We start from the raw sequence: 13,068 nt of genomic DNA, 5'->3' as shown, positions 1-13,068 counted from the left end.
TACTATCCCCTTGAAAAACTTGGAGCTGCTTCCGGATTGGATGTTTAGTCCCACAGGTGTGGGTCATTTTGCAATTAGGGGAGTAGTGTCCAAACGTTTTGCCATGCGAGACAATAAACTGTTTCATATTAACCTGCTCAACCATAAAAAAAAAACCTCCACATTAAAAAAAGTGTAATTTCTGTAGAAAGGTTTCTCTGAGGTTTACCTTGTTTAAAGAAATCCGCAAACAATGTCCTGAACGTTGATTGTTTTTCTATCATTTTTTTGTCTGTATTCTCAGCAACAAGAACAGATATGGGTTGCTACTTCTTTAAACATTATTGCTTTAGTTCGCCAAGTTTACTAAATGGGAGAGTCTGCTTTTGAGTAAAGGCTACTGTAAATGTTTGTGGTCCTATTTACTATCAAACTGAATTCAAAGCAAATAACTGATAAAAGATTAATAATTTTTGTTCTACCTTCTATTTTGGAACATTTTAATCTGTCTGCAAATTTTTTAAAGGCATCGCATCAGTGCATCTGTAGCAACCTTCTGAGCTGGCAAACCAAGTTTGTGCCATTTTTGTAATGTGGTCAAGGGCCCAATAAAATCATTCAGAGAGCTGCAAATGGCCCCTGAACCATACTTTAGACACGCAGGAATAAGGGTGAAGCAACCAATAAAACAGTAACAACCTGCAACTAAAATCTTGCTAAAAACAATAAAACCATTTCAAAATACAGAGAGGGCAACCACACATTGTGGGTTTTATAGAAACTTTACACTTATAACACTTATAAAGCAGCAATAAAGAACAATATTCTCTTCGTTGTTGATTAGCTTATCTTAAAAATGTGGTTACTAGTAGCTCTGGTAGGGTAAAGCACAAAAGACACATAAGTATAGAGGAATGAACATTTTCTCAAATTGTTTAAAGGCTAGAGTTACCATGGCAGCCATGAGCCAGTAGGCATGACTTGCACATACAGTATTAAAAACAATAGCCAATACTAGCAGTGTTAAAAACTAATTAATTAACTAATTAAAGTGAGGAAAACTGAATATTAGGCTGATTCTGTATTTTTCTTTACAAACTCGAATATTGACTACATAAACTTAAAAGTGCTTCTAGATTCAAAATGTTCTATGTACAACTGAACTAAGATTTAGTTGTATAACCACTGTTTCCAAGAACAATTGTGTCACCCCAGAAGGTTTTAATGAGATTAAAGTGAGGGGTTTGGACTGGCCACTCTATAGGTTTTGGTCTGGAACCCAGATATTGACTTCTTACTGACGTGTTTGGGGTAATCACCTTTTTAAACGTCCATTTCCAAAGCATTTTCTCTTCAGCATAAGACAACATAACCTGATGTATTCAAACTGATTCATGATTTCTGGTAAGCAATAGATCGGCCCGACACCATTTTATGAAACGCATCCCCATATCATGATGCCTGAGCCTCCGTGCCTCATTAACTTCAATGGCTACTTTGGCTTGAATTCAGTATTTGGGGTCATCTGTTAAAATGTAGGGAACCCCCTAACCCAAAAAGTAAAATTTTGTTTTCATAAGTCTGTAAATGTCACTGAACTTCTCTTTAAGCTAGTTACATAAGCCTAACTGGACTGTAAAGCCCAGTCAGGCTTCTGTAAAGTCTGACTGGGCTTTACAGGAAGCAATAACACTGATTTTGAACAGATCAGCAAAAATCTACTTGAGAAGGCCTATCTGCTCAAGGGACAGAAGACAGGCATGTCTCTCATCGTGTCATCTTCCATGCCTGAGGCTAAAAAGCCTTCAAGTATCACTTACCGCCTTCATTCCTCTACTCTAACAAGCCTGGGAACTGATTCATTTCATGGAACTCGAGAGGGAATTTACCACCTCATCTTCCGCTTTTTAAATTTCTGATAAGTAAAGGAAACAAGCTCCTCTGTGTTTATTTGACTTATTATCGTTAGGCAGATTAGTCAACCAGTTCTACACCTGTCTGAACTACCTCAGGTTTTCTCAGCATCTATAGAGCTGTGTGCTGCACTCTGATGACTGCAAAGAAAAAGCTGCTGCTTGCATGCTGATGTGAATGTGTTTTACATGCTTCCACACAAGTTTTGATTGTTAGGTGGGCCATCCACATCCAAGAGCTGTGAATTCCCTGAGCTCCACTCCCACTTCCTCACTCCAACAATGGAGCAGGGGTTAGAGGTGAAGGAATGAAAGCTCAGGAATCACTCCAGGTTAAACTCTGTAGAGTGAATGGTTCCCATGTGACAAACTCAATCCAAGGCTGCACCAAAGCCATAACAATCACAATTGATTTGGCTCCGACCACTTAAATCACCTCACAATAGTTGGACAGAGTAGAAAGGGGAATTTTTTCCATTTTTATTCCAGATGCTTTATTATGACATACCCTGGATGGATGCCACAAATGTCCTGCAGTTATACAGTATATAAAATGTGCATTTTATCAGATAAATATTACAACATTAATTAAGCATAGTACTGATCAGGTTACACCAAACACTTGCATAGCGAAATGTTAAGTTATAGAGAGGTTTTAGCCTATATAATCATGGGGGAAGCCTGCAAGACAGACACCTTAACAAAGGCGGGGTAACCGCAAAGACAGATAGATAGATAGATAGATAGATAGATAGATAGATAGATAGATAGATAGATAGATAGATAGATAGATAGATAGATAGATAGATAGATAGATAGATAGATAGATAGATAGATAGATAGATAGATAGATAGATAGATAGATAGATAGCACTACATCTAGCAATGTCAACACCAACTTATAATCTGTTTTTCTTTGCTCACTGGTAGAGACAGGAGCCTGCTTATTCAGTGAGATTACTTTTTTCTGCTATCTATAATGTGATTCCCAAGTTTAAGTGGAGCCCATACATCCAGAGTTCAGTGCCAAGAGAGGAACCACCAACCAATCTGATGGTGACCTTCCCATCTAAATAACAGCAGTGTGTGGACAGGATCCCAACAAAGCAGGGGAACTGCTCCTGTTGAGGTCTACATTTGTTTCCCAGGGAGAGAGGTGGCAAATGGTGACCAAGCGGAATATTGCCAATATTGTTATTCAGATTTTTATTTTTTTTTGTACAATTTATGAATCACATTCATTTCTATGTGTGGTCAGAGCTCCCTGATTAAGACGAAGTAAACCTTCAGATTGACTATTATAGTAATGAAACTGATTAATTTACTTTAATGTAGGTGAAAAATTTGTGGAGTAGGCTATTGTTGAGAGGAAAGTGAGACACCAGAGCCAGCAGTGCAGACAAGCTGCATGCTGCTGTTACTTGGATTTACCTGAACACCTCTTCAGAGCCAGAGGCTGATCGCCTCCATGTCAGGCTGCACTGATGCAGTAATTCATGAATAATGAGCCCTGATGATGGATTTAGTGCACATACTGTATATCCTACTTTTCAGGACGCTGATGATGCTTTTATTTTAAAAATTCCCTTTCCCTATTAATATTGTCTTATGTAGTAGACTATTTTTCTAGCAAACTAATTTTTGTGTTTGCAATAGCTATAAAAAAAGCTCATCAAAATGAACTGAAAAAATTCTTGAAATATTCTCTGATAGACCTATATTGATTTTACGTTTTGAACTGAATTACTGAAATAAATGAACTTTTCATTGATGTACCTGTAAATGAATCTGGTAAATGACATAATATTTATTTAAACACCAGAAATACATTTGGTTGGCATTTTCTACGGGGACTGTATGAGGTTAAACCTGATGCGCTGTGTTTCAAATGTGATCGTTTGCTGTATTCCTCGATCACACACGTCGTTCCAATTTCCAACAACACCTGAAGCTTCAAACGCAGCAGCGGTAATGCTCCAAATTTGGATCTGTTCAATAACAGTGACATCTTGAGGAAGCCGAAACCCTTCAAACCTCTCTGCTCCACCTCCAGACTCTGTTGCACTGTGTTCCTCCCACCCTCATGCTTCCCCGCAGAAACGCAGAGGTGTTGATCAAACTTGCCCTGCTGTGGCTGAAGGTGATTTCTTACTTCGCCGGACTTTTAGGTATCTCCGCACTGTGACATGGCCATCTCTATCTCCCTTCAGTGCCTTGGCCTCATAATCCTCGCAGCTATCCTCCTGCAGACCGTCGCGGTGGCCATAAGCTTTATGTACTTCAACAAAGTCCTGAACACGGTAAGACATGCTTTTTGGCTGCGTTGTGTTCGAGGTAATGCATGAGGTTCTTCAGCTGCGTGTAATTGTTGCATGAAGACAACGAACTTGTGGCATAAACGTGTTACTACAGGCATTTACGCACCACGTTGTTTAGCAAAACCTATCTTAAAACGTCACATTTCATCCAAACATGACGCACGCTATTTTGTCCCACTTAAATAAACGCATCACCGCCAGAATGACAATTAAACGATAGGGGTATGACGACGTGTTTAAGTCCCACACAATCCTGTGGGGGTTTCTGTTTAATACCGGACAATAAAAAATGAGACAGTAGGGCGAGTAGATAACCTGAAAACAATGGGAGGAAATAAGATTGTTCGGACTGAATGGTTTGTTGCACAAAAAAAGCAACACGTATCGCAGGCTTGAATAGGTCATTGCTTTGCTTGTGACAAGTGGTGAAAGGCCTCCTAAACTTGCCTGCAAATTATGACTGCTTCTGTTCTGAGTTCTCATTGGCTGAACTTGGAAGCCCGCCTCTTATCGGTCGCACCTGGGACCACTTAGGATTTAATTACGGGTTTGTTTACGTCAGAGGTGTCCAAACGTTTTTGTCACATGGGCCAAAATAGTCAGGTAAAATGTACATGGGGGGCCTAAATCATGTTTTAAAAAACTAAAATCACAAATAATTATATTGTGACAAATAAAGAATATTTTGTAGGAAAGAAATGCAAACTGAAGGTATCCAGTTTGCAAATGCGTCTGGACTGGATAGAAGTAGTTTTCACCAATAAGAACAGGATTTGGGTCACTATTTCTTTGAAAATCTTTCTGTATTTAGCCATGCTTAATAAATCTATTAAAGCAGATTTTGGTGCACCAAAGTCTGATTTTGAGTTAAAGTCATTGGCTAGATATGGTCCTATTAACTATGAAATGAAAAAGAAAGCAAAAATCATCGTTACTGAAAAATGAATGTTTTTCGGTAATAATTTTGCCCTAATTAAAAACAAAAAGTCTCCATCTGCATCCACCACCTTTACTGGAAGGGAGGAGGAGGTCAAATTTGTAACATTCTGGAGTTGCTGTTAGGGTCCACACAAAATCAGGGCACCCCTGGTTAGTGTAATCTTTAATTTGTTTGGATGGTGGCATCTAAAACTGGCAGCCTGTTGAATATGCTGGGTGTAATTTTATTAACTAGGTAGTACAGCTTTTATAATAAAGAAACGACAAAAAAAACAGTAAATGTAGTACAAGTAAACAAAGTTGTCTACATATTGCTTGTTACAATATATGTCTAACTGCCTTTAACTCCCAAAATAAGCTATAGATTCATAACCAGACTTTATATTTTTCATGTGTTTATCACTTTGCTCAGTTAACTGTAGGAGCATTTTATTTTAAGGATTTAACAATGTTAAACCCTTAAAATAAAAATAAAGAAGTGAGTCATTATTTTGTAGAGCCACCCTTTGCTATAAATGACACTGGTAATCCTTTTGGGATGTATGTGTCAGCTTTGCACATTCATACACTGAAGCTGTAGGCCATTCCATTTTGCTAAAAGGCTAGCGCTCAATGAGATTGGATGTAGGGCATTTTTTCGAATCTTGCCTTACATTCTCGGTTAGATTTCAACATGAATGAAACTGCTTCAATCTAAACCACAGCACTGAAATTCTGACATGATGTTTAGGAACCTCTAGCTCAGCAAGTCTTTTCCAGCCTCTGGCAGCGTTTCTTCCAGTATCCAGTGTGTGAGTAGGGTAATGTGCAACATTAGTTTTCTGTCGTTCATAGCGTTTAGCATGTACGCTAAAACATGTAGAACTTTCTGCATTCAGTGAAGACTGTAGGATCTTTTTTGTCTAATTTGAGGAAACTCTTCCATGTGCTGTGTCCCCTCATAGTTTTTGTAGCAAATCTGAACATGTTATGGCTTTTACTTTCTTCAAGCCAATCCTGCATGCAGGCCAGATCTGTGGATTGTACAACCGATTGCTTCTCCTGAGCTGTGCATTTCTGCAGCTCCTCCAGAGATAGCATGGTTACTTCACGTTGTACTCTTTCAGTTTTCAGATGATGGATTGATCCCTTATTTAAGCTTCTCCACATCTTTATCCTTGATACTGTCTGCCTTGTTGTTCATAATGCTGTTTGTTCACCAATGTTCTCTAACAAATACTGAGAATGAATTAAATGCAGGCTGACTGTACTTCTGTAAGAAATTGGTTGCGCTGGATTTTATTTAGGGTTATTATGATAAAACAAATAGCATACCACACTTTCAGATTTGTCTTTACCTTCCGCTTCACTGTTATGTACTACTTTGTGTTGGTCTGTCCTGTAAAATCCTAGGGAAATGCATTGCACTTTCTGGTTATAACATGACTAAATATGAGTACTTTTGCCCAGCACTCAAATCAAGATGATTTTAAAGCAGCATTGTGTGATCTAATCTGTACCCTTTCTGGTACGCTCAGCCTGTTGGCGTGTTGTCACTTCAATGTAAGTAGTAATGCGGTTAAACATGCTATTTTTCCCTTTATTTACATTAACTGAGTTATTTTAAATCTCCAGATGCAGGAGAGTTTTTCCCGGAGCAGCGTGTCCTGTCTGACGAAGGCAAAGCTGCAGTCAGAGTTCCAGGAAACAGCAGCCGAGGGCAGAAGAAGCAGCGATCCCTGTTGGCAGGTCACTCAGCAGCTCCACTACCACATCGAGAAGGTTCGACTTATTGTTGTTTCAACTATCTTGCCAACATTCCTGTTTAGTTAGTTTTTTTCCTAATTTTGCATCTTTAAACCACTGAAGGGCCATTGTTTGGAATATCTTTCTCAGTAATATTGAGTGTTATGTGTCTACCCTTTAAGAGTATATTTTAGTCTTCAAATATGGCATGAAGTTTCTTAATGCAGCATCCCTTAATATAAAGTCTGCTTTCATATCCTGACCATATACTGACATATTTCATCAACTAGACTGATAACTGTGTGATTCTTATTGGCTCTGGTGAATTACTAGACGCTGTATATGATTTAGTTAGCTAAAAATGCCATTGTCTTTGGGATAATAGATCACTTGTAGGCCAATTCATTTGCTCTTTCCTCTGTCTCGCTCTGTTTTCCATGTAGAAGATTGCTGACAGATTCCAGCGGGAGATATCCACTGCTATGAGAAGTAAGAACAATTCCTCCATTGACTAATAACAGGCTTGTGTGTGACTTTTCCCACTGAAAATGCCCTGTGGTGAGTGTTTTTTTTCCGACTGTTTGGATTTTCTACAGATAAGTTGACGGGAGCTCTGCCTATCTTGGGCCCTGGGGTCCGTGGGGTCCCTCTTCCTAAAGTTGCTGCCCATGTGACCGGTGTTGCTTCATCGACAAAGGCTCCAGCAGCAGAGAGTAAGGATTAGTTTATTGTAGCTGGAGGCAAAACATTTAGCACAAATTGAGTTATTGACAGTACAACTGAAAGTCTGTAAGAAAGGATTCTTTTTCAATCCAAATTCTGACGATGCTCAATCACATATAAGCCCTCGCTTTCCGGGGCAAAAAGTGAGGAATTGGCTTCTAGGCATCCAAGGTTGTCAGGTTCAGTTACCTCCTCATACCTGGGTCTGTCAGGACCTGCAGATGTACAGCTCCCATTTGACAACCAGGAAAATGCCATGGTTCTGTTTTAGAAAAGATGTGGTCCTATTCAGCCTTCTCCTTGTCCAGTAAATTGAAAATATGCATGCAGGAATTTTTATTTTAATTTCTTTTATTTTAAAGCACATGTCTCACCACTATGCAACCATATGCAACATAAGAGGCATTTTTGGCCATAGAATTTAGTTCTGTCTCTTGTTAAGCAGGGGACTGGTTTTGTTGGGAAAGTCGATCCAAAGGTTGGCGATGGCGGATGACGTAGTGTTGGGAAGGTTACAAGGATGTGGTAGCAAACAACCATGGAATGAAGATTTTAGACTGGAAAAGACTGGATCTTTTAAAATGGTTTTTGTTCCCACTGATATACATAAATAAATAAAAAGATGAGAGATGCTCTGCTGGGTGGAGATATAGTGACTGTAGAGGCCATGGGACTACAGTGAACTCAGTGACATGTTTTAGAAACCAGTCTGAAATGATCTGAGCATTGTGACATGGTGCGTTATCCCACAGAAGTAGCCATCAGAAGATGGCTACAGGCGACATAAAGAGGTTGACATGGTCCACAACAAAACTCAGGTAGTCTGTGGTTTTCTAAATGATGGTCAGTTGGAACTATGGGGCCCAAAGTGTGAAAGAAATATCCCCCACTCCACCACAACACCACCACCACCAGCCTGATTTGTTGATACAACACAGGATGGATCCATACTCAGATTGTTTATGCCAAATTCTGACCCTACCATCTGAATGTTGCAGCTGAAATAGGACTCATGATGAGCGAACATTTTTCCAGTCTGTTAGTGTTCCAACTTTGGTGAGCATATGTGAATTTTAGCTTCAACTTCCTGCTTCTAGTTGACTGGAGCAGCACTTGGTGAGGTTTCCTGCTGCTGTAGTCCATTTGCTTCAAGGTTTGGCCTGTGGTGTCGGCAGAGATAGTCTTTTGCATACCTGTGTAACCAGTGGTCATTTGAGCAAGTGTTGCCTTTCTATCACCTCAAACCATGCTGCCCATCCAAACAACTGTGGTACACGGGATATTTTCTCTTGTGTGGACCTTTCTCTCTAAATCTGAGAAACAAAAATCCCAGTAGATTAGCAGTTTCTGAAATACCCATGCCATTTTCAAAGTCACTTTAATCCACTTTCTTCCTCATTCTGGTGCCCAGTTTGAAGTTCAGGAAGTCGTCTTCATCGTCTAAATGTCTGAATGCATTGATTTGCCGCCATGTGACTGGAAGCAATTGACGAGAGTACTTGATAAAGTGGTCCGTGGTTGTAGATACTCAGTAGACAGCAATATTACTATTATATACCGCTGCTGGATAATGTAAATGATCAAACAGTGACCTGAGGACATATTCAACAGGTAGTGTTTTCTTTTTGGTTAAACATTTCAGTAAACTCCTTTTTAAAATTCTCTTTAATCAAAAAAATGTGTTGGGTTTGTATCAATCAAATTTGATCAGATTCTAAAATTACTTTTTTAATCTTAATTTAACCTGGATATTCCTTTTTTTTTAAAGGAATCCTGATGGCTGCGGCGTTCCCACATTTGAACTCTTTAGTGTCTTTACACTGACACTGTGCTCTCTAAATTCACACATCATTTATTCTCCTTTATTTTTCTCATTTTGCGAAGTTTGAACACATAATGGATTTAAGATATCCACTACTTCATTAAAACCCCCTCCTGGGGAAAAGTAGGTCTTACAGTTTTAATGGGGCTTAATGTTACTTCTAGGATGTTTGAAATAAACAAATTTTGTTTGGTGAATTTTAAGTGTTTGGATATCATTGCAAAAACCTTTACACAATAGAGCAATGTGACTTCTGTTTGCTGATTGGAAGGGTTATACAGAAAAACATTAAACATTACAGTTTAAAAGTGAAGTTTAACATAATATTTATGGGGCTGAAAATTACTTTACTGTGTAGCTCTTTTTTTTAACCTTTAATTTCTGGAAAGGGTAAAGTATATGTTGGAATTTATGAAGTGGAATCATTATTTTATTAAAAATTTATTTTATAAAAGAGTTTCAGAATATGAGGTGTACATGGATTACCTTGAAATTAAGTCTTTAAATGTTACCAGATATGAAACCTTGATCCTCTTGTTGGGATTAATTACTCACTTCAACGTTGCGTATTTTGAGTGTTTTTTGCCCCAGACACTTTGGGTGCACTGACTCCATTCAAACTGTAGCGTCTGGTCTTTTCCAAAAGGGGGTGGAGCCTTTTGTGGGAGAAAGAAGTGACATAATGTTGAATATATAGTCTGAATAATGATATAGTTCAAGTGATTGAATGTATCTGTGATGTTACAAAAACATTAGCAAGAATGTGGATGTTCACAGCTTCCAGCTATTAGGCTGGGGTAGGTCCCTCCTCTGACTTTAGAGGAAGAACAACTTAAAATTCAAGAGACAACTCTACTTACAGACTGTGCCAAGATCTGTGTCGACACAGCGTTTCAGAACTGAATAAGGCTTGTATGAAATGCAGTCGACAATAATTACATCATGTTAATTTCACTCAATGACCGAAAACAGAGTCCCTGCTTTCTCTGATGGACACAGCAGCTGTTCGCTGCACCTGGTGCATGTTATTTATTACTTATTTGACTTTTCCTTTAGCACACTATTGCAAGTTAAAAATCTTTGCCAAAACATTCCCACAACTTTTAGAGCGTGGACTCTTTTGCAAGTTTTTCCACAGATCAGGGCAACATAGTCACTCGACATTTTGACAAAAAAATGCATAAAATAAAAACTTACTGTTTTGGTAGATGCAAAGTACATACCTCACCCCATGACATCACTGCCCATATTTGGTAGAGCGTGACAAAACATTTTTTTTAAATGTTTAAATTTGTCCATATGCCTCTGGATTTTAGATATCCATTGATTTGATATATCCTTCATTTATATCTAATTTGTGATGGAAAAAAAACACATGGAACAAATCTTTTTGGGACGCCTAGATTGGCTTTGACATCGAGATGCCTTTAACTGTTGGTAACATTATAATTGATGACATCTGTCTGCCTACTTTAAAGATACACACTGGTTTGTGGGCACATCTGGTAACATTGTGTACTGTGTGAACATGTACTTACAGTTTGCCTTGTACTTTCTTCAGCAGTGACTGTTTACACTTAACGCTGGCTCTAGCAGGCTCAAATGGTCTTTGATGACAGGGATGGGTCTCTGAATAACCATGGTTGGTGCTGTTGCAGGCCCGCTGAGCAGCAGGGGGTACTCCGGGGAGCGCATCAGAGCGTGGGAGGGCCAGAGGGGTCTGTCCTTCCTGCAGAACATGGAACTTAAAGGAGGGGAGCTGCTCGTACCAAGAACAGGCCTGTACTACATCTATGCCCAGACCTACTTTAGGCTTCCTTCAGTGGGGGAGACGGAGGGGGAAGCAACAGAAGATGAGGGAGCAGAACTTGTTCAGTACATTTATAAAAAGGTGAAGCTTTTGTACCAATAGATAATGAAACAGGGACATGACAGAGATGGTATTTAACTGTGGTTTAATCTCACACTTCTGCAGATGAGTTCTTACACAGGACCCATCCTGCTGATGAAATCATCCCGGAGCGTGTGTTGGCCTCGGGGTCTGGAGCCAGGCCTCTTCTCTCTGCATCAAGCCGGCACCGCCTTTCTGCAGCCGGCTGACCGCCTTTTCGTCACTGTCAGCAACGCCAGCACCATGGAGATGGACGGGAGGGCGAGCTACTTTGGGGCTTTCCTGGTGGACTAAAGGACTTAACTGAGGCTATCCAGAGTCGTCAGGAGACAGTATCAGTCCCTGTGTGAAGATATAGGACTGGAAGATAAGAAGAACGTAAAAATAAACCTTCTTATGGATAGTGGAGCTATGGGGCTGGGATCACTCTTAAGCTGCAGAGGAAAACCCTGAGCCTCTTGAAAAGCAACGAAGACGAGTCGTTTTATGTTGCGCATTTACTCCAGCAGTAACCTGCGAACACAGTTCATCTTGGAAACAAGAAGATCCGATGACACACGTGGATTATGTTGGAGAAGCACTAAAACTGGATTGTAAACATTGGGATTGCTTTCTATTGAGAGAACTGACCAAAGGGGCATTGCTGTGTAATTTTTAAATGTTTTCCAGCAATGGACACAAACCTTTGTGCTTTTAGTATGTTGTATTGTTCACTAATGTATTAGTTCTGATAAATGGATGGCTCTAATTGAGCTGTTTTTTTCTCAGGGTGTAAAAAAGTAAAACTGTATATTTTATTTTGAGCTCAGTTTACTCCGTGGTTCTATTTTCTTAGCAAAAATCACATTCCTGATTTGATACAGATTGTGGACCAAGTAAGCAATTTCTAATTATAAAAAATCTAAATTTTCAGTTGCAGTACTGCTTATTTTACAATAAAATAATTATTATATTCATCACAGGCTGTTGATACAATACACAGTTCTTTTTTAGGATGGAGTGATAATATAGCTAAAAAGATGAGTACACAAGTTTAATGAAATTCACAAAAGTTTTGTGAATTTTCTCTAAACCACACAGCGTCACAATGATAAATATTTACCTGCAGCACAACGTCTGATGCAGATACATATTTACATTTAACCAAGTATAGATTGTGGTCCAAAACCTATGCTTGGTTAAATGTCCCTTTGTAAGTTGCAAATAAACACAATACTTTTCTGTAGCCATCAACAAAAAATTTCAGGCTGGACATTTAATTACTCTCATTATCAGAAATGTTACCGCTTATTAAATAGGTGGGTTTCTGCCATTTAACCGTCTTTTAAGTTCATGAATTGTTTGAGGTCCAAGTTTTTCCAGGAACTTGGTGTTAGTCTGATCTATCCATTCCTGTACCAGGCCATCTAGCTGTTAATTTGGGGGTGAAGTTGAAGAATTGTCCTCTGTCCTAATAGTGCTACAAGCAGCGTAACAGACCCTCCGCATGATGCTGCCACCACCATGCTTGACAGTTGGTAAGGTGATCTTAGGTTAAAAACCTCACCATGACTCCTCCAAACATACTTCCTGAAGTTTTGACTATGTAGTATCTGACCATTAGATGTTTTCTCACAGAGCATGGCTCGTCTGTATCTGCAGTTTTCAGGTTACCTTGAAGGTCTCAGGTGTGTTTCTTGGTAGGTACCTTCCAGTGGCGGATGCTGGTTTTTCAAGGAGGGGAAGCTCAATTTCAAGATCGCTGATTCGCTCATTTCG

At 39.3% G+C, this 13,068-nt stretch overlaps 1 protein-coding gene across 1 annotated transcript; it reads left to right on the top strand.

Moving 5' to 3' along the window:
- Positions 1-3,749: 3,749 nt before the first annotated feature.
- Positions 3,750-12,272, top strand: LOC124885037 (tumor necrosis factor ligand superfamily member 10-like). Its single transcript, XM_047393218.1, has 6 exons — positions 3,750-4,192; positions 6,764-6,910; positions 7,318-7,363; positions 7,471-7,587; positions 11,078-11,310; positions 11,395-12,272. Exons 1-6 carry the CDS (start codon positions 4,079-4,081, stop codon positions 11,602-11,604), a joined length of 867 nt encoding a protein of 288 aa, XP_047249174.1. The 5' UTR covers positions 3,750-4,078; the 3' UTR covers positions 11,605-12,272.
- Positions 12,273-13,068: the final 796 nt, after the last annotated feature.

The sequence above is a fragment of the Girardinichthys multiradiatus genome, chromosome 19, assembly GCF_021462225.1.
Source record: "Girardinichthys multiradiatus isolate DD_20200921_A chromosome 19, DD_fGirMul_XY1, whole genome shotgun sequence".
NCBI lineage: Eukaryota > Metazoa > Chordata > Actinopteri > Cyprinodontiformes > Goodeidae > Girardinichthys > Girardinichthys multiradiatus.
Note: the sequence above shows the minus strand (reverse complement) of the source record. Positions and strands in the feature narration are given on the sequence as shown.